This window comes from Galendromus occidentalis, unplaced genomic scaffold (genome assembly GCF_000255335.2).
Source record: "Galendromus occidentalis unplaced genomic scaffold, Mocc_1.1 scf7180000077524, whole genome shotgun sequence".
In the NCBI taxonomy this organism is placed as follows: Eukaryota; Metazoa; Arthropoda; class Arachnida; order Mesostigmata; family Phytoseiidae; genus Galendromus; species Galendromus occidentalis.
In genome coordinates this window covers 2,600,129-2,624,431 of record NW_003805512.1, presented here as the reverse complement: position 1 = coordinate 2,624,431, position 24,303 = coordinate 2,600,129, and the positions used below count along the sequence as shown (strand labels likewise).

Below are 24,303 nucleotides of genomic sequence, written 5' to 3'. Positions count from 1 at the left end.
CTGTCCGAGCTTCCCCCGCGTGGGGGAGGGGAACGGCCAAACTTCCCGCCTCGTGATTCTTCTCGTTTCTTGGTGTCCGCGTGCCCTCTACTCTACCATTCTTTTTCCGACCGAGTAAGAGCACCATACCGTCGTCGATTTGAGCCCCACAGAAGCACATGCCGCATACCGTGATTCCGCCGTTCGGAGGGCGCGACTTTCCGAGCCTCAAATGAATGTCGGGCACCTTTCCAGTCTCTTCTCTAATTGTCGGGTTCTTTCCAAGTTTCGCTGACATCAGTGGGATGTCGAGGGTGATACCATGAGACGAGAAGCTCTCAAGCAGAGGCGATTCATCGAGCAGGGAAACGAGCTTCCCATCGGGAGAAACCCCCTATTTTTCGGGTCTTTGGCTTCGTGCAAGCTGAATCTACGGTCGATAACGACAGCACTGTCTGCGGAGCTTGATCAAGTTCGCGAAGGCTCGATTGAAGCTCGGAGTTTTCAGAGGAGGAGCGAGCCAGCAAGCCGATTTCGGTTTTGCGTACAAAGCCGAAGTCAATGGGAGCCGGCTAGATGACCGGGGTCGTGAAGAGTTGTAGAGCTCAATTCATCGTACGATGCGTCTTTGACGAGGTCAACATTCTAGTAAGAGTACACCACATCGGGGGCATTTTCCTTCCGGGAGCCTTTTCCGCTTGAGACCTCGTTTCGAAAGTCCGAGCATCCCCACCGGTCAGAGAGGACCGGGAAACTTCTCATCTTTGGAATATCCGGGGAAGTCCCCCCTCTGATTCGAGATATTCCAGAATTTCCGTGCCTCTGAAGTTCGCCGAGGAGCTTACTTTGATTGAAGACGGAACTACGGAACGGATTCGGGAGAAGGGGTCTACCGCCGCTGGTTACGCTCTCTGCTCTCTCCGGGGCACTCCTCTCACGCCAAGCTACGGATCGGGACACATCCAATCTTTCGTGCTCATGTATAGGACGAGAGCAGACAAAGGAGAGGAGGCGCATGGTGTGAGAGAATTATTGCCGAGCCGAGAAGAAAAATATTTATTCGTCACAGTGAACTCGGGAAATGTTGAGCATTGTGGTTTTGACCAAATCATTGGACCGGGATTCCCTCTCGAAGACGGCTTGACATGTCGATTCTGCGATAGAGTGGAAACATACGGGGCTCCCAAGTTCTTCTCGGCCGTTTTCCCGACTAGCTGTCCTGAGAGATGGCCGACCGCCTGACACAGCTCCAGGACTCCGTCAACTTGGTGAGCACTTTCGAATACATATTCTGTCTTTTTGAGCCTTCGAATACCGCTGGGGCAGAAGCGCGTGCAGGGCAGAGTCAACGCGACGATTCGCGATATTCAGCCGGGCCTCGATGATCTTTCCGGGAATGAGGCCCCATGGACTGTCTGATCACAATTTTTGATTTCAGCAAGCCGAGAATTTCTGCAACAGTATCGGAATCCTCCAACAGCTCGCTCAGCCTTCTACATTCCCCGAGTTCGAAAAAACGGGCAAGCCCAGCTCCCAACCACAAGAAGGTGAGTCCTTTGGAAGAATCGGGGACATCGGAGCGGAAAACTCTTCTTTAACGACTAGCTAGCTACAGGCGCGATAATCGCCCTGTTTCGGTTCAGATTACGCGCAACTTTTCGCAACCATGATCGCACGGACTGCCAAAGACATGGACGTTTTGATCGAATCTCTTCCCGGAGAGGAAGCTGCCCCAGAATTGCAGGTGAGTCGAAGAGAGCTCGAGCAGTCATAAAATTGCTTAACAAGCAGCATCGGGACTGCCTGAGTCAGCCGGGCTCGAATACAGGATCCATGCATCGAACACGCGGAGCCGTTTCGGGATCGAAATCTTCTACCTCATATATTCCAGGCGAATAATCTCCAAAAGCTTGAAATCGAGAATAATGAGGCCGCCAATCGCTTGCAAGAAGTCGTGATGCGAGGGGAATGTTTGCTGGCACAAGTGCAAAAAGCTCTGGCGGAAATCGCCAGCCAACAGCTCTCTTCGAAGCAACAGGTATCCGACGAATCATCGAGACGGAATACTGCACCACCGAATCCGGATAATTACTGAAAGTTGTGCATAAGAGTTGATATTCTCGCCTCTCGATTCATCCTCGAGGAACCCCATCGAGATTCTACCATGCTGCCTCAACGATCTACCGATGGCAACCTAGGCTTTATCCATTTCATTCAGCGTTGACCGTCCACATTTTGTATTCGAGGAATCTGTGTCGTAATAAATCGGGGGGCTCTCCGTCGAGTTGGTCGAAATGAGTCTGAGGTTGGTCCCGCCAATGGGATGCCGTTTATACACATAAGGTACCTTCACACAGATGCAATGTGGCACCGAGATTCTCATCTGCATGGAGCGTGTCGAAATAGAGGACGGAGGTTCCACGAGTGACTCCCCGGTCGCGGGACAAGCGAAAACTCGTCGGCCGAAATCGCTAGGTAGGGGAACCTACGGAAGGGTGAGGGATGAGACTCACGGGAAGGGCTCAGGTATTCATCGAGACTAATCCATTCGGAGACGCAGATCAGTCTGACAACGACACTGTATGCCCCATCGGTCGATCCCCGTATACTTGGGTCTACCATGCTGCGAGCGGTATCCAGAGATCACCTGGTAGGTCGAAGGTCACGATAGGTTTACTGGGTGAAACGAGCTTGGAATACCAAAATCTGATTTCGCTCACCGCCCTCGACGATGAAGAATGCACGAGAGAAGTTCTGATGCTCGAACGGCCGGGAATTTAAGAGGTGAGGGTATTCTACACGACTTGGGGTGTACGACTTGGGGCGACATTTATTCAAACACGCTCAAAAACACACGGGGGGTAAGGTTCAATTCGCAAATGACTGACATAATGAGTGGAATTGTTGCTCCTTCAATTGATAATCGAGAACGAACGGATGGCTCTGATTGGAGTTTTTCAGCTGCGACAGAAGTCTGGTGCAAACCTGCAAGAGAGAAAACAGTCATCCTCCCTCAGAGAGCAGAGTTTCTTGCAGTGATCTATCCATCTGTCATCTGGAGTCCTAAAGCTCATTGATGCGGGGAATGGAACTCGCCTCGGGGCTCTTCCCAAGAAACTGAGAAACGACAACTTGATTGATGACCGTCTCAAGATGATTAGGATCCTTCTCCAATGATTCAGCCAGCACGGAATCGGCTTCTTCGCATTTTCCTGAGGAGTTGATTGAATTTGAACGACTCCTGTAAACTCTGACAATCCATAGGATTTCGGATGCACTCGTAATCAATGCCGGTAAGAGCTGTCCCTCCTACCTTGCGCAATCAGGACACTGGCTAGACCCACAGACAAGAGTGGAGTTTTGGAATTTTTCTCAGCCATTTCCGTGAATATGTAAAATGCCTCCTGGAGTTTGTCGCCGCCTATGGCTAAATACAGCCAGCCTGAGCACAACTGGGTCAGTGATGCATCTTCGTCCTTTGCCACCATTCTGAAGTGCAGAACTGATTAGACTAGCTTTTGCGGACCTGCCTCGCCGCAACTCAGCTCTCCCCGATTAGCTCTATAGCGACAGCCAGAGAATCGATTATTTTCAGCGTGAAAGCCAAGGATCTTGTGGCCTACCTCTTCATTTCATTCGTCGCTAGATCCAGCCGATCGGATTGAATATAGCATTGAAGGGAAAGCGCCATCGCTTCCAAGGTGTCACAGTTATACAGAACCTGTAGAGCGAATATTCTGTCAGCATCGAAGGAAAATCCGCTCACTCGAAGGAAAATCCGAAAGCCCTCCGAAGCCAATGAGAACCTGAAATCGGGCCTGCGGCAGCTGCGCCTTCCACCACCACCATACCTTCAGAGCGCTATCAATGTCGTTTTCATGGAGGTAAATTGTCGCCGCGACGATAGGCAGCGTGGTATTCTCGGGCGAGAACGATCCCAGCTGCTTCTCCAATTTTCGTAGAACATCCCCACGGGTGTTTGGTTCAGCGCTCAAGTATTCTGCGAGGAGCCGGAGGCTCTTGACTTCATCAGGTCCGGAGTAACTGGAAATGTCGTCTCTTTGGAAAATCTCTTCGAATCTTCGAAAGGCACACGCTCTACCTGATCGATGTAGAATGGTGCAGGGGAAGAATACAGTATGCATACAATTACACCAGGCCTGATGTCTTCGACTTACCTGTCGAGCTCCCCGATGACGAGATTGTACTTTTTCAGAGCGATATACGAGCGATAGAGGAAGACGTCCAGGTATTTTTTCTGCTCCACACTTTCCGGTACCATTCTCTGAGCTTCGTTTATACATGACTGATAGTTACCGATGTAGAAAGAGTTCTTCACATCGAACAACGGATCGGCTGGCATGGTGATTTACAGGCCCTCTTCGGGAGGACTTCAGAAACGAACTCGCTTCTCGAGAGTATCCTTTTGAAACTACAACAGTCACTCCCGGCTGCCGCAGTGAGTATCTCCCTTCCAAGACAGACACGTCAGTCGGTAGCAGACGACATTTCCGGGGTAAACAAGCATGCGCCGGTGCTCTAGTGCTGGCTCTACGGCGCGGCGCCAACGCAGGGACATAGAGAGTCTTGTCGAACTGGAGGATGCTTCCGGACGGCTGACGGTAAATTTAGAGAATTCGAGCTCATTTCTGATTCTTTCAGCGCTCGCTGTCGTGACCGAACGGAACATCAACGGAGATCTCCGCGCGCCGTCCCGGAGACACTCGCTCCTCAGGGTCTCTTGGAACTCACGCAGACCAGGTGCGGCATCATTTTTCGGACCGGCGAAAGTAGCTCTCCAGAAAACTGCTTGGGCTCACTCCGCCCAAGAAGTGGAAAACACTGCCAGTGGGGACTGGCCCACTTTCCCTTTTCCCTTTTAGAACACTGGGGAGTTCTCCAATATTTATTTACTTTCACAAAATTTTGTACCTATATATACAATTGGGATTTGGTGCTTCCGCTCAACAACGCGGCGGAACAGCTCTCGCCATACATTGAAGTCTTCAGGGTCTGGTATAAAATAATGCCCGAAGCCTATCCAATCGGAGGCTTGAACTCCACAATCGATGGAGTGAGTCTCAATCGGCTTTCTTGAGATCCTTGATTTTCAGCAAGAGACCTCGCATCTTCTCGAAGGTCCCGACAGCTCCGGGTAGATTCTCATACGGGATGTGCTCTGCTACGCCTTCACTCCATTTTTCCGCTGAAGGCAAGGTCTCGACTCTCGATATCGGCTCTGGGATCGGGGTGCCCACCATGGGTTTCGAAGGAGTTACTGACAATTTTGCCACGATTTCCGGACCTGCGGGAGGAGAACATCCGCAGTCGTAAGAGATGGAAACGATGAGAGTCCGATCGCACGATTCGGTTATCAAAGATCTGAGCTCTCACCTGATTCCTCAACTTCTCCCATTCTAGCTATTTTGGTACTTGACGGGTTGTCATCCACGTCTCCCGTGCTATTACTGTCTTCGGCAGGCCGTTTCAGAGGCGAGGCCCGGCTCGCCGTCTATAAATTAAGTCATTATCTGAATCTTGAAGAGAGGCGTGAGAGCGGTCCGAGCAGGGCTCGAATATTTACTTACAGGCGTAGTTGGATTACTTTCGGTGGAATTCTTCGGAGGGGGTAGCCTCAGCTTGCGTGGCTTAGGTGGTTTATCCCTCGCTCGCTGCAAGGAATTCATCGGAGATATCGCCGCCCGCACATCTCTTCCCGTTATAGACCCCTCATACCTCGGAGCATTCCGTCACCAAACTCACATTCATACTGGCGACGGCGAGAGCCCTAGATTGGTGGGGTTGGAGCGGAGGCATTCCCAGTCTCCAACAGTCGTCGATTGTGCCAGGACGAGGCTCGACGTTGAATCCGGGGACCCCGATTAGTTTTTCAGAATCATAACGAATAATGGGTTCATCATCTTCTTCAATCAGGCCGTCCTCTTCGCCCGAAAGGTTCTGCACTGTAGAGGGAAATCGCAGATGAGGTCCCCGATAATTGCGCCATAAAACGGCTCTCGTATCATCCTCTCTCATGAAGAACCTTTCCGTTCTTTCGATAATACGTTCGATCGGGAACCAATTCTCAACACTCATTCAGAGCAGAGGATTCTCCACACATGCCTTCTTTGCCAGAGCCGTCGAATAATTTGAGCCCCGAATCCGTTTCTTCCGCCTCCGAAAGCCAACCAGGAGGATATCCGAGCACACGCATACGATACACGAAGGGGGGGATTTCATTGCTGCGCACTCCCATGGCTTCCAATAATCGTTTGCTCCATTTACCCGGCGTGAAACGACCACCCCGGTCTCCTCCTTCGAAGAAGCGACTGTTCGAGCCACTGGAATTATGAAGCGAGTTCATTGACATTCTCTTGGACTCATTCACCCAATATCCAAACGCTGCAGTGATCATGATGTCGATGCAATCAAGGCGAACTTACACTTGTTTCGCCTGTATTTTCCGGCGATTCTCCGCTACTGCTTTTCTGTCGATAGGGTTCGGACACTCACTTATGTGGTGATCTCCAAGACAATTAAAACAGTTCTTCCCTCCACTTTTCGGGGAGCTCCCCAGGCCCTCATCTAGCAGTGAGTTGTTGTTCACACTCATGTAACTAGAAAGAGATGAAACCGTCACGAGAAAATTCTCGGGCAGTACAATGAGAGACTTGGCCAGAGACTTCCATGGACTCACAATTGTTTCAAAGGCAAAGAGTTTTCTGTCCGCGTGGTGTCCACGCAGAACATTTGAGTGAGGTCCTCAGCCGACTCGCGCAACAGATGCTCGAGGAAGTTTTTGACAGCGTCGAAGTATTTCCTGTTCAATACACGAGAGCCTAATTTTATCATGGGGGGAGAAAGCGTTCAATAGGCGAAGGTCCTAGGCTACATCGCCACAACTCACTTGTGCAGCTCTACTGAGTTGAACTTGATTGTGCAAACGCCGGCTACAGCGCATATTTTCGCCGTCTCCGTTCCTTCTTGATTGCTCTCCCCCTCGTATGCTCCGTTGGAGGCAGCCTCCTTCTGAAATAATCGCCAGTCCCAATTATGACGCTGCTTCGAAGCGTAAACTGTCGTGATGAGGAGGCAGTTCGCTCACATTTTCCGATTTTTCTTCTTCAGCTGCCTCTTCGGATGTCGCTCGATCTGTGTCGGCGGCACCTGATGATGGGTCGTGCAGGCGTTCCTTCTCTTCTTCCATGGCGATCTGTTGAAAAGCTTACAGACTCGAGGTGATCGTCTCAAGTTTATAGCCCGTACGAAATATGGAAATCCTGGCGTGAGGGAAAGACCGCGGGGTAAAACTCAACGAAAATGAGATATCTGTGAGTCTGTGAGCTAAAGCAAAACAGAAAACAATGATGTCGATGATCTTTGGCAACAGCTGAGAATTCGGGGGCGGCTCCTACACATCCCAATCGATTCCTCTGCGTCTCACGCCGAATCGCACCGGCTCGTCACTGGAATTACAGTCAGTGGCGGCGCCAGTGGGGACCTTCAGAGGCTATGGCTTCCAAAACCTGTGGAGTCGCGAAGCTCAGCTTCCCAAAAATTTCCAGGTTTGAGATCCCATCGGTTTCGGGGTATTCAGACTGCTGCTGCCGATGATGCCGTTTAGAATTTCTCGAGCCCACGAGAAATCGTGGATCGCCCACAAGCGCTTAGAAACACCAGTCCTCAATTCCGCGAGTGATATGACTGTCAGTGTCAGGCTCTCATAACAAGGGGAGTCTCCGCTGTTTCAACTCTATGTTATGTATCATTGCATGTGCCTACGCATAACAAATACTTTTAGGTGTACGAATGACTGTAGACTCATAAGAAGAAATCTTTGTGCCCCCGAGCGCTCTGGCTCCCTGATTCGGAGGGGATGCGATATCCGAGGAATTCGAGCTATCCGAAAGAAAATGGCTTGCGCCGCCACTGATTACAGTCCATATCTGGACTGTGAGCTGAATCTGATTACTGACTCTGCATAAGACTCTGGTATGAAATCCGGACTGCCTTTCGAACCCGTCTCACAGGAGAATACACCGTCGAGACTTCACAAACCTGGACGAGCCTCAATGTTTTTGCGCATGATTCTCAATAATATTTGATCATCATGAATCATGAACCAGTCCTTTTCCGCGCATCTCGTTGCACGGCGTTATCCCTGCGCATGGTGATCTTCCGCGAACTCACAGCCATTCCACGGGGCAGCCTGATATGATGTGACCAACATGACCGTCTGAATCGAGTCTCCTCTCTCCCCGGCTTTCTCAGAGATCGCGGAGGGCAGATGGTTCAGAATAGCTCGGGCCTGAAGAGAAGTCCTTCCGACTCAATCGGAGCCTTCTCCTGCGAGAATGCTCCAATTAGTTCTCGGGATCGCTTCAAGATCATCTTCTGTACGACGGTGCCATCGTCTGAGGATAGAGTAGGTGTGAGGTCAGGCTCCGCGAGACCTATCTTTGAGGGATTGCATTGGAATCTCTCCGCCCCGGGGTGCGTTCAGAACCTCCATCCCTCGGCCGACGATGTTGAGTCGCCCTCGCGATTAGCGAAGCTAATCGTTAGATCTCCTTCGAAATTCCAGTCATGACTGAGCCCCCGCCTCGTTTTCCCCTGGAGTGTTATCGCCTAAGACAAAGGCATCGTCCCGTTTTCCCGCCGCGCGCTGTCCGAAATGAGCAGACGATCTGATGATGATGTTTTTGTTTTGATTTGTACAACCGAGGCACACCGAGAGATCGCTCGCTCTCGGCGCGGTGTCGAGCGCTGTTTGTGGAGATACTGAGCTTTCGGTAGAATCACCGAGAGGACACGCCGTCATCAACGACAGTTATTGCTCTCGACTAGAAGCGAACCGCCACGGCGGTGCCTTCTGATGGCCGCCGACAACGATCTCCTGATCTTCGGCTATGCCTGTAAGGTGTACCACGACGATGAGAAGGCTCGACAAGTCGAAAATGCCCTGATTCCATGGATGGGAGATGAAACGATCACAATCGATCGGTTAGTATTCACTTGCCTCGCCCCGTGATTTCTGAAGCCACATCTAACCACTCTCCTGAGTAAAGGAGAGAACTTCGCAGCGATTCCCACAGACAGAGAGAGCTCGTTATTCTCGGCCGGACCGTTCGAACGAACTCTCAAGTCCCGACCAGGCGGTTCCCTTGTTGTACTCGTGGTTGCTGATATTGATGCGATTTGTGTCAATGATTAGGTACGCCTTGAAAATGAAGTGGCTTTCCAGCAGACCGCCCAATCGTCGTGTTGCCTTCAAGGATGGATGAAGCAGCTTTCGACTGAATGCAAGTAGGACTACGGTCCAATGAAACACGTAAGGTTACTCTAGTCATATACCGTTTCTACCTTGAAATGTGATCACTGCGGCATAGATGTACAATTGAATGATCGAAGATCATGTATAAGCCTGTACTTGATCGACTTGGGAATAATGATGAATCGGTCATGTAGATAGCCTGTATCATTTCATGGGACAATTTTCTCGTCGAAGTCTTAGAATCGGGGCGGGGGGAGGAGGGCTATTCTCGCGGATCATCGCGACAAACTCCACTGAATACGCGATCGCTCAGGTGTTGTTGGTGTATCTAATGGTTGGGTCCGTGATTCTTAAAGGTACGATGGTCGCGGACATTTGAACTCGCTCGAGGAGTTCGAGCCAACGAATGGATCCACGGCCGACTCGCCTCCCCTCGAAGATCCAGACGAGGAGCTCGCGGAATCTGAGAGATGGCTTTCCTTGGATGATGACGAAGCAAGAGGTGACTGCTAGTTTGGCGAGGAGAAATATTCTCGCTCGTGGCTCGTATCCGATAATTCCGAGCGAGTATCAGTCGGAATGACTTTCCGGTCTTGAAATATTCTTCCAACCCGTGAACTTTTCAGAGGAAATACTCAAACGGGCGGCAGCGCCAGTCGAGGGACACTACAAAGAGATAGGTTTCAACTACGAAGAGAACCGAGCTGAAACCTTCGAGGATAAAGCTGGTGTCGAGAATCGTCCCCATGATTTCGAAGATCCGGATGATAAGCCGTACAAGGTACCCAGAGGTCTTAGCATACCGGTCACAGTCCCCAGGGTGAGTGATTTGGTTCGAGTGGAAGGAGATGAGTTTCGTTACGAATTTCTATCCCTCCGATTCTCCGGGAAACCATCGGTAAGCGATTCAATGATCCTGTCGTTCCTAGCCTGACACTCGGCGAGAGCACATAATCATCCAGAAAACGGCCTCCTTCATCGCCCGTCAGGGCGCACAAATAGAAGTTGTGATAAAAGCCAAGCAGAAAGACAATCCGCAGTTCGCCTTCATGGATATCGAGCATCGGCTGAATCTCTATTATCGTTTCTTAATACAACAAATCAAATCAGGTTCCTTTCGCCCAACTGATACCGAAGGTAAGGCAGCATCGCACGAGCCGCTGAAGCCCCTCACTGCGATGAATATCCTCACATGCTTGTTCGATAATGAGCGCTTTGATCCGCTTCCAGAGAACAGCGATTCAGATTCAGACTCGTCTGACAGCTATCTCCATCCCTCCTTGTTTGCGAAGTCTTCCGTCAGAGCTACCAGCACGCCCGACGATTTGAAAACGCTATTCAAGAGCTCGACGAATAAGGCGAACTGCGCGTATTCTCAATTGGTGTCGAAGATCAAACCGAATGTTGACGAAAAACAGAATAAATCTGAAGATGGCGATGACGCTCTGAATACTCTGAAAGAATTCATCGAGGTCATGCCGCCCCCTCCCGACGTCCAACCCATAGTCGATAAAATGGCGGAGTATGTTGCCAAAAATGGGAAAGACTTCGAAGATTCCATCCGGGCGAAAGGTATTGTAAGCACGTATGTTCGAAACTGAAGCGCGGCGGCAATTCGCGTCTAACAGCCGAGCCTGATCATCTATGAGCGCTCTAACCATTCTGTTGTCATTCGCAGAAGATCCGAAATTTGATTTCGTCAAGCCGGGGCATGAGTTCCATGAATACTATCTGTACAAAATAGAAGAGTTTCGCCGTTCTGCGAAAGAGTTTCCTCCGTCTAAACCTGTACCGAGCGCCGATACCCCACCGGGGACAACGCCGGTGAAACCCAAGTCTCCGAATGCGTTGGAACGCATAGCTCTCGACAACTCCTTTCACGACACTTCCATTGAGAACACCCCCAAGATCCGTAAGGTCGAGAAGAAAAAGCTGAAAATTGTCATAAGGAGTCAGGAAAAGCCTCTCCCGGCGCCTGAGGGAGACACGGTAGCTCAGAGTTTGATCGGACCCCTCTTGCCGTCGCTATACGATGACGAGGACGACGTCGCGATCAAGAACGATGTCCAGGAATCGGAGATCGTTCCGAAACGCGGCGAAACTCCTGATGAAGGGTTGGATCCAATCGTCGCACCGCTCCAGGACGACGGACCAAGTGAAGCAGAGCGCAGCAAGAGTGATGCAATCTTCGAAATCGGCGAAGAATCTCCGAAATCACGCGACTGCTGCGTGGAAGATTCGAAACAATCCTCGGGAAAATGTCCGACTTCAAGCAGTGAGTTCAAGTTGATGACGAGTTGTTTTCTCCATGTCAAGCCTCGTCCTGGTTCTAATAACTCACCCCTCCAGCTCCAGATCAAACCGATGAGGATCCACTGAAAAAGAAGCAACTCGAACGGAAGCAGAAGCTCGCTGCGTTTCTATCGATCTTGAAGTCAAGGAAAAACGGCGAAAAGGTGGAGGTTTGTAAGCCGAACCCAATTAAGGAATCGACACCCCCGCCGACCCCGCCGACCCCGCCGACCCCGAGGCTTCCGGTAGCACGAGACCTCAAGTCAACTATCCGTAATTTGAGGAAAGCTGTCGTCGAATCTGATGAAGAGAGCCATCAGCGCAAAACTGACGCATCGAAAAAGTACAGCCATCGGGACAAATCTGAGCGGGACGGTCGGTCTCCAAATAGCCTCGATCGAAGAAATCGGAAGCATAAGCGAAGGGATAGGAGTCGGTCGAGAGACAGCAGTGACTCAGACGGCGACCACCGACGTCGTCAGCGGCGCGATAAGAGACGGAGACGGTCGTCCTCGGACAGCCGAGATTCATCAGACGAGAGGAGTTGTAGCTACTCGTCTAGGAAACACCATAGAGGTAAGTCATCGCATTCTGGATGCTCCGAGAGGACCCTTCTTTTAGAGGAAATCTGTCAAGCTTCTCCCGATGCCGTGATTCTTGGAACAAAACGTTCATAGATAACAGGTGATAGTGGGAACAGTTGCTGGCAGGGTAAAGTTTTTCCTTGTTGCAAGTTTCTAGCCGCAGGTCCGATGCTTCCTTTCCAGGTAAATCAAGTCGCAGCCGTCGTGATTGAGCTACGGGTGCTGTATGTGAATTGTATAAATATTTGCTCATCGGTTGAATGAGAATAAAGTTGGGGCTCTTGTTATACTATACGAACGTTGTTTTCCTGCATCCCCGCACTACCGATCCGGTGGCTTTGAGCTATCTTTAGGGCGATGAAGTCCCATAGGCTCATATTTTTATTCCGTATATCCCTATATCATTCTCTACTATCGTCACAATTCGTCTTTGGCACTGGTTTCAGGTATTACAGATGAGTCCAGATGGAAGGGCTCGAGCAACTTTGAGTCTTCTGTGTCCGAAATATAATTTTCTTCCCCAGTGTAGTGGGTCGGGTACACGAGCAGGGGATGAACAGATGCGGCTTTGAGAGTTCGGGGGGCGAACGAGTCCTTCCAGCCATGCTGGGGGTGTTTATCAAACATGATCGGGATATATTCGTCCACTGGAACCATTTTCGGAAGCGGGTCTCCATCGATGAGTTTCTGGGCTCCTTGTCGCGTAATATAGTAACTAAGCGTCCAATAGGAGTAATCAACGTGAACTAGATGCTTGGATCTGTGAAGATAAGGCTCGCTTGCGTTGAGCAAGCGCTTCCTCCCGAAGTATACGAAGTCGAGGTGACCTTGATTGCGGATTTCATTTAGCGTCTCTGCCAACCTTCAAATTGAGAGAAGTCATCACCGTTAGAACAGAGCTAATTCTATTTCAGAGAAAGCGTCTATGATCCTCCCGCGGGTATCCCGGTGAGTACACGGGTGACTCGGGAGACGTGGGATTTCTGAGTCATGCTCCACAAGCTATTCACGAAGTTCTGACATGAGCGGAAAACTCATCATCGTCTACTTGTCGAAACTGACGCAGGAACCTGGCTGGTTCAAGTTTCCAGTAATGAGGATCGATTTGGCCAATCCACGAGGTCCAAGTTCGCGCGAGTTGTGTACATCCGTGGATTTTGATTCGAGAGCGTGGCTATTCACCTTTTTCTGAAATGCGGCTCGAAATGAATATCGTCCTCGAAGACGATCGCGTCATTGTATCGCTGTTCGATGATATCCAGCCAGATTTTATGATGACTGAGAAAGCAGCCGATTTCACCGGACGTCAGGTTTCGATTCTTGTGAGGATCCCGGAACTGCGGCAGTTGACGTATGCCAAGAGACTCAATGATCTCATTGGATATGGCCTGACCATCCACGGCAGGCACTCGCTGAGCCATAATCCCCAGTTTCTCAAAGCAGTAACTGGGAAAGTAGGGTATGATTGGAAATTCAGAATATGGAGTGGGGCTCCCAGGATTCTGATTGGAGCATATATAGCTAATCAGGGACTGTGGTCTCACTTCATCCGTTTCAGACGGTCGTTGCGTCGATCGAGATTGATCAAGTAGACTCGGTCGACGTTCAGAGAATCTCGCGTTGGATGTCTGATCAGGGGCTTGAGAACGGTTGATTCGGGTAGGGGGTCTTGTTTACGGGAGATATCTATCTGCAGGTCCACAAGATCTTGGATCTCTTGGGACAAGGACTCCGGAGACCGGAGCATGTATCCATTTTCCTGAAACGGGGTTCTCTGTTAATACGAGGCAGGGCCCCGGACGATGGAGCTACACAACGCCAAATTCGAATGATTGTAGTTCACCTTCTCGTTTGTGACGTATTGAGGAACGTTGTTTGTCTGCGCGGAGCGAGCAAATGTTATGATATCGTCCTGAGGAATGCTCTCGAAATTGTCGACTTTTTCTCGAACGAACGTCAAAGCTGTCGATGCCTCGTCCGTCAGTTTGACCAGAACGGCTGAGTGGACCAGCCGCACTGGGAAGCTTCCCACGATCCCCCGCTCAACTATTTCGGTATAATTTGTCGACCGAAGGTAATACCTGCCGGGGTGTTCAAGCTTCTGATACTCCATATATCTCGCCGCAGACCATGCATTCCGCTCGCGAAGGCAGCGGAATATGATGCTTCAATGCGAAGCGCCGAGAATCGGGACTCACCCTTTTTTGTCCATATCTCCCCAGAAATTACTATACAAGGACGCAGACTGCAGGAGGGGCGCAACTATGGTCTTGTTCACTGAGATCAAATCATTCAGGAGATCGAGATTCGTGATGAAAGCGTCTGTGTCCAAGAAAAAGATATAATCGAAGCCTTTCTCTCTCGCGTAATTCAGAGCGTCTTCCTTCAGCTCGATCATTGTCCTGTATCGGGACATGGGCCAATGGATATCCTTCTCGTCGTAATGCTGGAACCGAAATGAGAATAGTCAAGTATGATTTCTCCTTCCGAGAGAACCGGGATTCAGCCAATGAAACGTAAGCAATGAGAACCCATCTGCGCCTCACCGTCGGCAGCATGCGGATGTCGAGAGAGATGTCAGCGTATTCTGATTTCCTCGCCGCGCACCACGTATCCAGCATGAATGGAGTGTTGTCATGGTTGTGATCGGAACGGATGTACAGCTCTGTATTTCAGCCAAACAGATAAAATAAGACATAGAAGTGAATTCATAGAACACTGGAATCGGTGCCTGAGAGCGTTCCCTCCAAACCTCCGCATAAACATGGACTCGACTCACCAATGGATTTCTTGGGGTAATCCAAGTTTTCCAAACATCCGAAGAAGATAGGCAGTGTATGCTCCTCATTCGAGGCTAGGATCACCACCAAGATATCAGGTGGCTCCGCTATCGAAAAGCCGGCGAGACTCAAACTCAGTATCAGTAGAAACACTTGATATGTTGAGCTCACTTGGTTTGAGGTCTGAAATTCAAAGATTGAGATGAAGGGCGACCTCTGCGCGAGGACATCAGAATCACGGAGTCGCGCTCTATCCCGGGAAAGACCATCTCACCATGTCGCTGTACATCGAGTGCAGTGGGATACGACATGCGGATTCGCTCATCTCTGGTGTCTGGTATCGCTCAGCGATGCGAGTGCACTCTCTCCGCGAGGGGCACCATCCGTAGCATGGCGGGATGGATCTCTACGTCAACCGACGAGCGGTCAGATCATCAGGGATATTCATCCTGAATGAAGGGGAAGTATTTGAAGGCACAGAAGCTATTCGGATGGTCCGTGGGTAAATTGTCGCGTTCAGGAGAAAACTAGGAGGATATGTCTTCGGAAGCCCAGCCACTTTCCGTTCGAAACGAAAAGTTTGCTGTGACCAAAATCGTCTCATCAACAAATCTATTCCAATTGACACCGAATCCAGGATAATCTTGAACTCACTGCGTGAAGAAGCGCTCTTCGCCGACAGGTGAGCGGTTCCGACACGAGAGCACCACCCCACACAGATGCTCCGATGGCGCTCCCGGTCGCTCTCCGACCCGCAGTTCTCAGCGAGAATTTGAGGAGAGACTCTCAGGCATGAGTAGTTGAAATTCCTCCGCTCACATCTCATGGCCGTATCATAGAGCTCTGTTTGGACTTCCGTCGGAAAGCCGCACTCTCGACAGCCGGAAGAATTTGATTGAAATCGGGCCATTTGTCTGCTCGATCTCTCGGAATCAATCAATTGGAGCATGTTTGATTATTCACATTCATTCATTCTGACTGAGCTGAAGGTTGACCCAGGGTCTTCTCTGCTGATGATCATCACACGCTCTACGATAGAAACACCCACGATTAAATCGGATGTGGAGCTTGCTGTGGCCCGAGTTCTCGGAGAACGTCAGCGGGCTCCAGTCGACGAGTTCCCACCGAGGATGGAGAAACGCCGACGTTGAGGCTGCTCGATCGGAGGGAGATACTCTTCTTGAGCAGCCTCATGCCTCGATCCTCGGCCGCGAGGAATCCCCCATGAGGATGCTCCCGATTGGGGAGTTCAAAACTCATCGTCTACTAAGAGAGGAACTTGCGATTTCGATATTCGCTTCCGTGGCTCCCTGCTCCTGGAGCACGATACACACGCACAACCCTCTCCTGAAGAGATCGCGGTTCTGCATCATTGCTGCTTCGATCCATCCTATATCCTATCGGATGAGAATAAGGGTCTCCCAGCGGAGCTTCCCATCCCCGGGGAAACTCATCACAGAATCACTACATGTCATATGTAGTTGAACCTCGGCGTTCTCCGTGTCTGAGCGACACGGAAAATCCTGTAGAGCGTCTCGTGGGGGAGGAATTCGAGGGTCGTTCTCTATACTGCGACAATCGAATCGAGAGAAAATCATGCTCGACGATGATTAGGTGCTCGTGCGAGAGGTCCGTGACATCTTCGTACTTCTCGGGAGCATCTCGATTCGCTTCCCATCTGTGAACGAGCGTCATTGGATAATCGATTGGATGGGATCAGAGGAAAATCTGCGATGTCAGGACAACAAATCACGCTTCAAGAATTCCGATCAAATTCAAAGAATTGATCTTGTTTTCTCTTTGTTTCCCGAGACCATGCCTTTGGGAGCTCCAGGTGATATAACGCTCAAGGTCTTCAACTTCCACAAAATGCGGATATTGTTATTCCCCCTGTCCCGTATTTTTTACGATAATTTACGAGGGCTCCGCGAATAATTGCAGGAGATTCGTGGATGCGACATGCGAAATCGTCCTTCGGGTGGTCTTCCCGCTGAGCCTGGTGAGAAATTCTGGATCCATGGTTGCATAAGGAAATGGAGGAGAGGCGACGCGGCGTGGAAACTCTCAGAGGTTCCCGGGCCACCGCGAGGATCTCTCGCTTTCTTTTCGAATACTTATCTGATCCGTACCTACTCCGGGACGTGAAGCCGGAGTCCGACGCTCCGGGGGTGTGCTTTGAGTTAGCCGATCCCGGTGCCAGAACCCTCACAAGAAGGTCTTTAGAGCTTGATGACGAGGTGCTCACCAATGTATGATATATCACTCCGAGGAGACTCACACCGCTACCCTTCCCTCCGCTGCCCTTTTCCGGGGATCGATTCCCTCGTAGGTCCGTACAGCGGGGGCCGTCAATCAAACACGATGAGGAGTCCCTAATATGATAATCATTGAGTCCATCCATGAGATCGAAAGGGTGCGGTATATTGCATGTTCAAGTGCTCCTGGCTGGTGAAGTCGAAGCGGATAGAATGTCTCGCTCGTTGACCATGTCATACGAAACGCACTCTACCCGAGTCGTAAACACAGCCCGGGACTCACAATCAGTAGAATCGGAACTCCCAAAAGCACGAGAGGGTGAGAACAGGTGATGAGAACCATATTTTGAAGAGGATCAGCGGCCCGAGTTTCATCTGCCGTTGACCTCATGACGCATCGACGTTGATAGACTTTCGGTTCCCGAAATTGTTGAGAGATAGATCAGCGAGCTCTGCACTATCATATATTCCTTCTTTCTGTCATCAGCATGGAATGCTCAACCTTGCGAATCGAGTCGAATTACAACACACGGAGCGATACCATCAGCTCGAATTTACATATGGCCTATTTCTGCGACGGCTTCTGTCTCCATGAATGGAATATTCACGAATCTGAACGGCGATCTCAATGCCTGGAAATCGGTATCGCTCAAGTTGTCCCGAAATCGAAAAGCTGACGAGTTTGGCTGTATTCAGATGTCTGACCAATGAGCTGAGCTCATGAGTTTAGTCACCTTCGGGCTCGGGGAGGAATTCGGAAACCGTGGTGGAAAGGGATAGGATTGGAACGGTGCTTCGATATGGGGAAAATTCGGCACGAGCAAGAGCGACACCGGTTCTGGTATTCTGGTGTGACGAAGGCGAACGCCGCAGAAAGTGTGGACGTCATCATGCTGAAAACAGTCATCCTTGTGAGTATTCCAACGGTACATGAGGAATCATTCCCCTTTTCGTTACGGGTAGTCCCATCTAAGCTGTTATATCAAGTGTTATATCGGATTATGAGCTCGGGAGATGCTGTAAATCGACTTCAGCGGCTTCTGTGAATCATCCAGAAGATTCGTCCAGAATCAAATGAGCCAGTGAGCTTCACAGGTGTGCGGAACCGCCCGTTTGACGCAGCCATTCTCGAAGATCGAGCTAATCCATGAGCATTAGAGCGAACGCAGAAAGACTCGAACTCGCCATACGAATTCCCATCTTCCAGTTGCTTTCGACTTCGGCGACTAGCAGAGTCAATGACGCGCTGCCGGTGAACGTCATGACGAGACCCGATGGCGGCACGCATGTACAAGCTGGACCGATAAACGTTGTGGTTCAGAAAGGGGATTCGTTGCTCAGGCCTTTCGGACTCTTCATGGACATTCCGTAAGTAGGTTCTCGGCTCGAATCGACCGAGTAAGGATGCTCAAGCGATCCCTCTTGGAATCTCCATTTAAAGCGGACGGCAGGGTTCGTTGTGAAAGCGACGGACATAGGTAGACGAGTAGTCTCACGGTGGAGCCCGATTCCGATGTGAGACGAGTCTTAGAAACGGGTGATTTCAGCCAAGATCGGCGATTTATAAGAGTTCGGTCAAGCTATCCAACGAGTTTATTCACCGCTCGGAATACTTTCGCTGTTAACAACCACTACCTGTGATCCCCTTCAAGATGCGTCCTTGTGTATTATACATAGAATACCAGTTATCTCGAGCTGACGTCTCGCTCGCAAAGATCAGCATACCGGGAGCACAAATCCAGCGCTTCATTCGTGCGATTTTGAGAATCGCCCTTACGACCGCATTCTGGTCAGCTTGTTCAATCCTGCAGTCTCGAAACGGCAGGAATCCGGGGTATTCCGTGAGGAGACCGGCTGGAATCGCGAGGCGGAATTCTGTCGTATATGGTCGTCAGTGTGGCTATGGCGATCGTTCGAGTGTACTTCGTCCTGTGCGTAACGATTGTCCGAGTCCGGGGCACTGCCGTAGCAAGCTGAGGTGCCGCCGGGGCACTAAGTCGCAATCGTCTATTCCTTAAAGCGAAGTCGAGGGAAGTGCCGACCCTGGCCTTTTTTCCTCTCGCGAAAGTTTTGATTCGTTGCTCTGCCTCAGAACACCGGCCCTTGAAGCCTCGAAATTATGCCACACGGGGCCCACCTCCAGCACCCCCCGGCCCCTGCCTTGCTACTGCTCCGGGGCAAAATAACTTCGCTTGTGCGGCACGCATCGTGTTCTCGTTTGACAACACTGGCAGCTTCATGGCGGTCCAAACCACTCAATTTCAGTGGAATCCTATCCTCGATCTGGCTATCTTCCACGGCCTCGAGAGAACCCTTTGAGATCTCCCAAATTACGAGTGAATAACAGCTTCTCTCGACGATGCAGGAAGATAGGCCAAGATGGAGCGCGTCTGATAGAATTGGCATTTGAATGTAGGACATCGAGGAGTGTTCCATGCGCGAGAGGAACACCTCGACCGATTCGGGGATAGTATGTATGATACATCGATGTATCTGCCTTCGATATTGCGATCGTTTCAAGTTCGAGAAGGCCGATCACCTGGGATCCGGTAACATCCTTCGAGCTCTCTAAGGTCCGGGAATGTGCATCCGTGTATATCTGCCGTGACTTCGCAGAGAATGAGTGCGGATATGCGTGCAATGAGTGCGAGCTACTATGGTTCGAGCGAGACTTATAGTCAGCGACCGTTCCGATGCGAAACTGCTCTCGGAGCACTCCCCCGGCGAGGAGATGGCCGAGTTCAAATTCCGCGACGACGTGTCAGAGTTTGTCGAGCAAAAAAAATTCCGGCAAAAAGTACGACGAATGCTTATGTTTGTCTCCCGAAGCCGTCGACCTCGTCGGGTTCAAATCCCTTACCCGGAAGGCTGTTTTTCCCGCGAATACCCTCAATGCAGATCCGTCGCTTACGTTCAAAGGTTCCTCATGGTATCATTGACCAGGCGATGAGGGTGCCCGTGTAAATGGACACTTAGATGCCATCCCTGTGACGAGCTCCAGATGACGTCTACGCATCGCATGTCAACTCGGAAGGGAAAATCATCATCAGCGGGGATAGCTACAGTATTCAGTATTTAGTCAAGTCACCCCTCGACGAGCTTCGCAATATCGAGTGGAATTCGTCTGTCTCCAAGGAGTCTCCACTCGAAGCTGATTCAACGACCGAGAAGGGTTTGCACGAGCCCTGCTTGGACAAACTGCTTGAATACATGGATGTACCCTCTAGATAAGGGAGACGTTTTCACGCCATCTCCGCGGTAGTGTCATAGACACCACCACTGTGATTATTTCTCTCCTGGAGTACAGCCGCCCGTGAGACAGGTGGCTCCCCTCCCGCGAGGTCTGATTCGCGAAGTATTCGAGTCATGTACGTCATCTCCCGATTGGCTCGCGGGAATCGACCGAACACCTGGAGTTGCCCGCGAGGGTTTCCATCTGAGCAGCCGGAGCCCGGAACTCTCACTCCAGCGTCGCTTCTGGACGGAAACTTCGGATGGATCACTACGTGAGCGGAACGAGCTGGGGAACTTATTGAAAAGTTTGAATCCGTTTTCAAGGCACTGACAGTCCGGTATCTCTGATGAGACGACACTCTTCATATCGAAGCTCGCGTCTCTTTCGGCCGTCACCAAGAATCGCGCTCGAGGGATAGGGTGTCTGGCACTGCTCTCCGTCTATTTGGACCGCGTGAGCCGACACACACCCAGACACAATTCTTTTCCTTTCACGCGGGGGATTTCAATTCCTTTTCCCTCGTCGTCGTTGTTGTTGTCGTCGTCCTTTTTGCTTGAGCTTGCTTCTTTCTCTCGGTCCTGACTCGCGCGAGCGGGCGCGCGCTTATCGAACATTTCTTCCCGTCCTCTTCCCATTCAAGCCGTCGGTCGTCTCGAAGCCGAGTTCCCGCCCGGTCTCCACCGCTGCTACCGTCGTCGCCCTGGTGGTATCCGCTCGCCTTATCCTTTTTCCGCTCTTTTTTCTTCGCCTGAAAAAAAGCGAGGAAAGGGCTCAGTTCGACGAATAAATCTCTAGACAGTAATTCCTCATTTAGTTCCCCGTCCGTCGGTCCGTCCGTCTGTTTTGTCTTGTCGGTCTCTCGGCGACTCAGTCGGAAGCGCACCTCGCACAGCATACAGCCCGGCGCATGTTTCATAGACGGGGTGTGTGCTGCCTTCCTCTTGCATGGATCCGCAGACACGATCCTCGAGTCGGCGTTGCTTCCCCTATCTATCCATCCCTTCTCCGACCCTGTATACTGCCCCCGTCGGTCGCCCATTGCCGCCGCCGCCCCCTCTAAATGGAGCCGGTTCGTTTTTCCTCCATCTCTTTCGACAACGACGACAAGGGCAGACACATATCACACAGCCGCGCTCGCAGACAGATATAGAAGAGACAAAGCCCAGATTACCTGAAGTTGCGAGGAGACGACTCCGCAGCCGACGAGAAGGAGAATACGAAGGAGCGGGAGAAGGATACCCGCTCCTTCGTACCGATGCCCGGGCATTGAATGAAGATGGAAGGAGAACTCAGAATCGAACGCACTGTAACGGCGGAAAGAGGGACGACCTGCTCACCTCCAAATGGCTATATGAGAGAAATGTGAGATGGAACCACCGGGATGAGAGGAGCTCTGAGCTGAGGACCCATCGCATGCTTGTTGGCACATTTATCTCGTGGATACGCAGTGATAAGAGTCGATGTGTGCCGAGATACAGTATATATGAAGGTCCGACAGATTGGAGAATCAGACAAAGGAAAAAATTGATTTCTTCGTCGTGATCCTTGCAAGTCAGCGACTATGACGACCTTCCCCGTTGAATTTCCACCATCAATGAGGACGTAGTGGATCTCGCAAAAAAACAGAGACCTCTCTGTCGGAGTCTCGATTTTGAGATCGTTGTCCCGGGATGACATGTCAGAGAGAAAAATCACTTCCCGCGCTACGCTTGAGAGCGTTTATTGGAGCACTGTATGTAGTTGATCCTGCACCTACAGAGCCAGTGTGTCGTTCCGGGACGCCGCGATGTTTGTTCACACCATTTATCTCTTTTCTCGAATCCTCACTGACAGGCGCTCCCGTCCGCTGGGAGATAAACTCAAATAACTCCTTGGTTGTAATTGACGCTGGCTGGATACCCAACGCTTTCTGACAGATACTTCCCCGATTCCGGACCCTGACGCAGAGGCAGTACAAGGGAAAAAGGCCAAGCGCGGAAACACGAATCATCGATCCAGATGCGTAGGGGCTCGAACACAACACGTTTCCGGGGCCGACTTGCTCAGACTGATAGACTACCACATTCTCATTAGGAACATGAGTACGCGAATAGAGAGCTCACATAGGTGCAACGAAGCTCGGAAGTCTGTCCCGTTGACGCTTATTGATATTTATGCTCCCATCACTTTGGTCGAACGGCGACGACGACAATCGTCGTTTCGTGTCCCACACAAGATGCCTACGCAGGGATGCAAGCAAAGTATCCACTTTGTGTTCAGCGCCAATCAACTAATCGCCTCGTGTGTATTCGGGACCATGGAGGGATGGAGTGGGTATTAAGTGTAAGGACACTTGGCCTGCTCGCTCGCTTGCTCGCCTGCCGCCCGCCAGCTAGGCAGCTTCTTGCGAGACTAGCCGCTCGGTGGCCCATGCTTTCCCTCTTTTTCGAGACGTCTTCGTCAAATGGTATCGGGGTGTTTTCCCCGAGCATCGTCAGCCATCCAAGCTGAAAAAAAAACATTGCACAGAGGACAGAGGAACGTTATGCGTTTTTCGGATGCATTATTCCGATATTTTATGGAGATAGATTGGGTTCTTCGGAAAGCCGAGAAATTAATTCTTTGATTCTATGCAGGACAATTCTTCAGTTGAGGATTGCGACACATCCAGCTGCGGGAACAGGGTGAATATCTGTGGAAATCCCTTCTAATAGGCGACACCTCGTCGCATAGCTGGAAGATTCCGATGAATCCCACATGATATGACCTAATATCTCATGCCACCCTGATTTCCAGGGTTCATGTGAACGTACCGTTCCTGGATGCTATCTGGGCCGCTGCGAAGAGACCTCATCCACCTCCCCTGGATGACGATGACTACGAAGACGCCAACGATGAGGGGGAGACAGGTGAGGAGCGCTTCGCGGCTCTAGAAAATCGCTTGATGTTGAAAACCGAGCTCAAGCAGCATTTTGGTCAGCGTTGATGAACAGCGATCCCATTCACAAAATGTATGCTTGTCGATAATAGAGACACCTGATAATCCTCAGGTTCAGAATCCATCAGCAAGAACAGCACGGCCGCGACCTCGCCGAACATCACCGTCGCCAAGACTCGTTTCCCTTCGAAAAATTGTACGGTGCTGCGGAACCCCGCGGGCATCAAGAGCTCCAACATCACGAATGAATTGGAAACGAAAGCGAAGAAAAAATTCGAGCTTCCTTCAAACTGTGCAAACTTGACGACAGAGCTTCCGAAGACTAAACATTGAAATCTACCTCGTCGATGTCTTCACTAGTGATTTCGTGATTCAGCTCAGTCCAAACCCTGCTGATGGTTCTGGCTAGCTGCTCGCCTCGCGATCCTCATGGCCACTGGATCGACATTTTGCTAGAATTGGATTTCGAAGAAAGAAAAAAAGCTCGATTTAGGGAAACGCGACTAAGTAGATAATCTTCTAGCTTTCGGCCAACCTCTGATGTCCATAGGAGCAGCGTGTTGGAGACTCTCGAAGCAAAATAGAAGTAAACGACACTATACACACGCAGTTGCCCTGGCTCAGAGGCGCTGTGCATTCGTGAGAGTGAAATCGAAAGTTCGGGTCGATTCGCGAAGTTCTCTTCCTGAGGGTCGCCATCCATGATTTCGCTCCGGCGCTCATGATCATCCGACCGGTCCTTCTCAACGTTTTTCTGTCCGTGCATCCCTTGGAGCTGTCGGAAAAATCCGTGCATACCCTGTCCCGAGGGCCGTTCGACATTGCGCATGTTGGCGCTCCGAGCTCACGGAGGTGCTTGTGCGTGGATTCGATATTTTCCAATACATACACGGGGGCGCCGACGCAGGTATCGATCTCAAGCATTTCGTCAGCGCTCCGCCTTCGTTGAAATCATCCTCGCGAATCCGAAAAGCTGAAAACGACAAA

General features: G+C 50.8%; 3 protein-coding genes across 3 annotated transcripts; 1 reads left to right on the top strand and 2 right to left on the bottom strand.

Annotated features, from left to right (window-relative positions):
• The first annotated feature begins 982 nt into the window (after window positions 1-982).
• Window positions 983-2,098, top strand: LOC100907823 (mediator of RNA polymerase II transcription subunit 21). The gene is made up of 4 exons (XM_003747608.2): window positions 983-1,247; window positions 1,418-1,526; window positions 1,623-1,723; window positions 1,871-2,098. Exons 1-4 carry the CDS (start codon window positions 1,206-1,208, stop codon window positions 2,072-2,074), a joined length of 456 nt encoding a protein of 151 aa, XP_003747656.1. The 5' UTR covers window positions 983-1,205; the 3' UTR covers window positions 2,075-2,098.
• Window positions 2,099-2,775: 677 nt separating this feature from the next.
• On the bottom strand, window positions 2,776-4,463 carry LOC100907395 (coatomer subunit epsilon). Its single transcript, XM_003747605.1, has 6 exons — window positions 4,158-4,463; window positions 3,831-4,023; window positions 3,603-3,700; window positions 3,293-3,468; window positions 3,076-3,191; window positions 2,776-2,964 (listed from the first exon to the last, which is right to left on the bottom strand). Exons 1-6 carry the CDS (start codon window positions 4,340-4,342, stop codon window positions 2,848-2,850), a joined length of 885 nt encoding a protein of 294 aa, XP_003747653.1. The 5' UTR covers window positions 4,343-4,463; the 3' UTR covers window positions 2,776-2,847.
• A 421-nt stretch (window positions 4,464-4,884) lies between these two features.
• On the bottom strand, window positions 4,885-15,234 carry LOC100907537 (glycosyltransferase 25 family member). Its single transcript, XM_029112706.1, is given in 14 exon segments — window positions 4,885-5,284; window positions 5,374-5,491; window positions 5,568-5,651; window positions 5,743-5,942; window positions 6,103-6,320; window positions 6,423-6,596; window positions 6,677-6,803; window positions 12,750-12,991; window positions 13,312-13,575; window positions 13,674-13,888; window positions 13,973-14,575; window positions 14,676-14,794; window positions 14,909-15,092; window positions 15,184-15,234. Coding segments are annotated over 14 exon segments (2,823 nt in total). The 3' UTR covers window positions 4,885-5,060.
• Between the last annotated feature and the right edge of the window lie 9,069 nt (window positions 15,235-24,303).

What these genes read in the sequence shown, in the direction of transcription:
- LOC100907395 (XM_003747605.1), bottom strand. Translation starts at nt 4,342, where the DNA reads ATGCCAGCCGATCCGTTGTTCGATGTGAAGAACTCTTTCTACATCGGT. An exon ending in GTCATCGGGGAGCTCGACAG is followed by an intron (nt 4,024 to 4,157) that starts GTAAGTCGAAGA and finishes CGACATTTCCAG; the next exon opens with TTACTCCGGACCTGATGAAG. An exon ending in GCGACGAATGAAATGAAGAG is followed by an intron (nt 3,469 to 3,602) that starts GTAGGCCACAAG and finishes TCTGCACTTCAG; the next exon opens with AATGGTGGCAAAGGACGAAG.
- LOC100907823 (XM_003747608.2), top strand. Translation starts at nt 1,206, where the DNA reads ATGGCCGACCGCCTGACACAGCTCCAGGACTCCGTCAACTTG. An exon ending in TCCAGGACTCCGTCAACTTG is followed by an intron (nt 1,248 to 1,417) that starts GTGAGCACTTTC and finishes TTTTGATTTCAG; the next exon opens with CAAGCCGAGAATTTCTGCAA. An exon ending in CAGCTCCCAACCACAAGAAG is followed by an intron (nt 1,527 to 1,622) that starts GTGAGTCCTTTG and finishes GTTTCGGTTCAG; the next exon opens with ATTACGCGCAACTTTTCGCA.